This window comes from Rhinoraja longicauda, chromosome 27, assembly GCF_053455715.1.
Source record: "Rhinoraja longicauda isolate Sanriku21f chromosome 27, sRhiLon1.1, whole genome shotgun sequence".
NCBI classification, from domain to species: domain Eukaryota; kingdom Metazoa; phylum Chordata; class Chondrichthyes; order Rajiformes; family Arhynchobatidae; genus Rhinoraja; species Rhinoraja longicauda.
This window is the reverse complement of record NC_135979.1, coordinates 3,635,017-3,638,728: the sequence shown is the minus strand read 5'-3', so window position 1 is coordinate 3,638,728 and position 3,712 is coordinate 3,635,017. Positions and strand designations below refer to the sequence as shown.

The following is a 3,712-nucleotide window of genomic DNA, read 5'->3' as shown; positions in this document are numbered from 1 at the left end:
CAGTTCGAAATCCCCCCCAATAGTTATGTTGCAATACTACTATTACGATGCGACTTTAAAGTTGAGCAAATAGAAGTTTCACGAAGTAGAAACCAATACTGGAAAGTAAACCAAGGAATCTGAGGATGCAAAGTGAGTGGGCAGGGCGCTGGGAGCGTTGTAGAGCTGAGAGATCCAGGAGTGCAGGTACGTTGGTCCCTGAGAATGGTGCCACACACACCTGCATCCCTCTGCTCTACAACGCTCCCAGCGCCCTGCCGCTCATGTTGCATCCTCAGATTCCTTGGTTTGCTTTCCACTATAGGTAGGGTGGTCGAGAAGGCTTTCGGTACATTGGCCGTCATCAGCCAGCGTAATGAATATAGACGTTGCGATGTTAAGGTGACACTTGTTCAAGACGTAAAATGTAAAACTAGACTCAACTCAACTCAACTAAGTTAAACTAAGTTCAAGACTTGCATCATAATTCGTCTCAATAGACAATAGGTGCAAGAGGAGGCCATTCGGCCCTTTGAGCCAGCACCGCCATTCAATGTGATCATGGCTGATCATTCTCAATCAGTACCCCGTTCCTGCCTTCTCCCCATACCCCCTGACTCCGCTATCCTTAAGAGCTCTATCTAGCTCTCTCTTGAATGCATTCAGAGAATTGGCCTCCACTGCCTTCTGAGGCAGAGAATTCCACAGATTCACAACTCTCTGACTGAAGAAGTTTTTCCTCATCTCCGTTCTAAATGGCCTACCCCTTATTCTTAAACTGTGGCCCCTGGTTCTGGACTCCCCCAACATTGGGAACATGTTTCCTGCCTCTAACGTGTCCAACCCCTTAATAATCTTATACGTTTCGATAAGATCCCCTCTCATCCTTCTAAATTCCAGTGTTGCTTCTAAATTAAAGGTCCTGAAGGTAGCCAATGTTTCACTTCTTGGTCCTGCAGGTGTGCAGATTATCCATTGACCCGTGAAGGTGGGTTGGATGCCGGTTGGGTCAGCGATGAGTCCGCTTGATGGGAACTCCACGGACGCCAAGCCCGGGGGGAACGGCAGCTGCCAGGCGGACGCGGAGTTCCGATACGTACTCTTCCCGATCGTCTACTCTGTCCTCTTCATTCTGGGGCTCCTGGAGAACTGCTGCGTGCTGTGGATCTTCAGATACATGGCCCCCAACTCCAGAATCAACGAGATCAAGATCCTGATGGTGAATCTCAGCGTGGCCGACCTGCTCTTTATCCTGACTCTTCCTTTCTGGATCGTCTACTACATTCAGAAGGGGAACTGGACTTTTCCCGATTTTACCTGCCGCCTGGCTGGCTGCCTGTTCTTTATCAACACCTACGGCTCCATTGCCTTCCTCGCGGTGATCAGTTACAACAGGTACTGTGCTGTGGCCTATCCCATCGAAACCATCCAGAGCACAGGCAGGAGACGAGGCTGTATCACCTCGGCCGTAATCTGGCTCGTAATCATTAGCAGCGCATTGAAGTTCCTGATACATCCGGGGACGAACAAAGTTGGCAATGTTACCCGCTGCTTCGAGGGGTATGGTCGTAAGAATGCCAAACCCGTGGCGATCATTCAATTCCTGCTGATCACCGCCTTCTTCGCGGCCTTCCTGGTGGTGGTCGCCTGCAACGCACGTATCCTCTACATGTTGTCCTCGCGGGTCGCCCAGCTGAGGAAGAGCTGGAGGGTACGGCGGCAGGCCTCCCGCATGGTATGCAGCGTGATCGCGGTGTTCATCGTCTGCTTCCTCCCCCACCACCTGGTCCAGGGGCCCTGGACCCTCACCGTGCTGGGGATGTGGAGGTGGGAGGACTGCCGCTTCCGACGGCAGGTGGACGTGGCTCACCAGGTCACCCTCTGCCTGATGGGCCTGAACTGCGTGCTGGACCCCATCATCTACTGCTTCCTCACGCACAAGTTCAGGAAGTTCGTCCAGCGCAGCGTCAAGAGCTGGCCCTCCATTCGCAAGAGCACCCGAACCATCACCTTTGACACGAATCTGGGAGACATGGGCCAACAAAACAACGGCCTGGAATAAACCAGTCACTGGATAGCCCGGGGGTCAGGGGTGTGTGGGGAGGAACCGGAGATGCTCGTTTAAACCGAAGATAGACCACAAAATGCTGGAGTTACTCATCGGGACGGGCAGCGTTTCTGGAGAGAAGGAACGGGTGACGTTTCGGGGTGAGGCTCTGTCTTCAGACTGGTCATTACCTAACCAGTCTGAAGAAGGGTCCCGCAGAGTAACTACAGCATTTTGTGTCTATCTTTGGTGTCAGGGTTTATGGGGAGAAGGCAGGAGAATGGGATTGAGAGGGAAATATGGATCAGCCATGATTGAATGGCGGAGTAGACCTGATGGGCCGAACGGCCTTATTCCGCTCCTCATATATATACAGCCGGAAACAGGCCTTTTCGGCCCTCCAAGTCCGTGCCGCCCAGTGATCCCCGTACATTAACACTATCCTACACCCACTAGGGACAATTTTTACATTTACCCAGCCAATTAACCTACATACCTGTACGTCTTTGGAGTGTGGGAGGAAACCGAAGATCTCAGAGAAAACCCACGCAGGTCACAGGGAGAACGTACAAACTCCTTACAGTGCAGCACCCGTAGTCAGGATCGAACCTGAGTCTCTGGCGCTGCATTCGCTGTAAAGCAGCAACTCTACCGCTGCGCTACCGTGCCGTCCACTATCACTATCACTTATGGACTTATGATACACATAGAGTCAAGGAACTGCAGATGCTGGTTTACAAAAAAACAGACACAATGTTTTGAAGTAACTCAGTGGGTCAGGCAGCGTACAGCCACACAGTTTGTGGATTCTTACATCGAGGAAACAGGCCCTTTGGCCCAACTTGCCCACAATGGGCAACATGTCCCATCTACCTTAGTCCCACCTGCCTGCATTTGGCCCATATCCCACCAAACATGTCATGCCCAACATCCCTGCAGAACATGGAGAGGTGACATTTTGGGTCAGGACCCTACTTCACATTGATTGCGGGGGGGGGGTGATGTGGGGTAGTAAGCTAAGAGAGAGGACTCCCTGCAGAGAGAACCCTGGAAGGGAGGGCATCCTGGTAGAGTTGCTGCCTCACAGCGCCAGAGACTGGGTTCGATCCTGACCATGGGTGCAGTCTCTATGTAGTTTCCTCGCACACTCCGTACAGGTTTGTAGGTTAATTGGCTTCTGTGTATTGTCACTAGTGTGTAAGATAGTGCTAGTGCACGAGGTGGCCACTGGTCGGCACGGACTCGATGGGCTGAAGGGCCTGTTTCTGCGCTGTATCTCTAAAGTAAAACGTCTAACGTCTAGAATTGGTCTGAAGAAGCATCCCGACCCAAAACGTTCACCCAGAGAGTTGTGAATTTGTGGAATTCTCTGCCACAGAGGGCAGTGGAGGCCAAATCACTGGATGGACTTAAGAGAGAGTTAGATAGAGCTCTAGGGGCTAGTGGAATCAAGGGATATGGGGAGAAGGCAGGCACGGGTTACAGATTGTGGACGATCAGCCATGATCACAATGAATGGCGGTGCTGGCTCGAAGGGCCGAATGGCCTCCTCCTGCACTTATTTTCTATGTTTCTATATGTTTCCAGAGATGCTGCCTGACTCAATGAGTTATTCCAGCACTTTAGTGTTGTGGACCAGATTCCTGCATCTGCAATTCCCTGTGTCTGTCAGTTTTCACTGATGGG

The 3,712-nt window shown here is 51.7% G+C and overlaps 1 protein-coding gene across 1 annotated transcript in view; it reads left to right on the top strand.

The window, feature by feature from the left end:
- The window catches only part of ptafr (platelet-activating factor receptor), a 12,646-nt gene extending 9,189 nt beyond the window's left edge, over positions 1 to 3,457 (top strand). The window contains exon 2 of the mRNA XM_078423095.1: positions 939 to 3,457. Within this exon, the coding sequence (XP_078279221.1) occupies positions 977 to 2,041 (1,065 nt within the window). The 5' untranslated portion in view covers positions 939 to 976 and the 3' untranslated portion in view covers positions 2,042 to 3,457. The remainder of the gene's footprint in view (positions 1 to 938) is intronic.
- Positions 3,458 to 3,712: the final 255 nt, after the last annotated feature.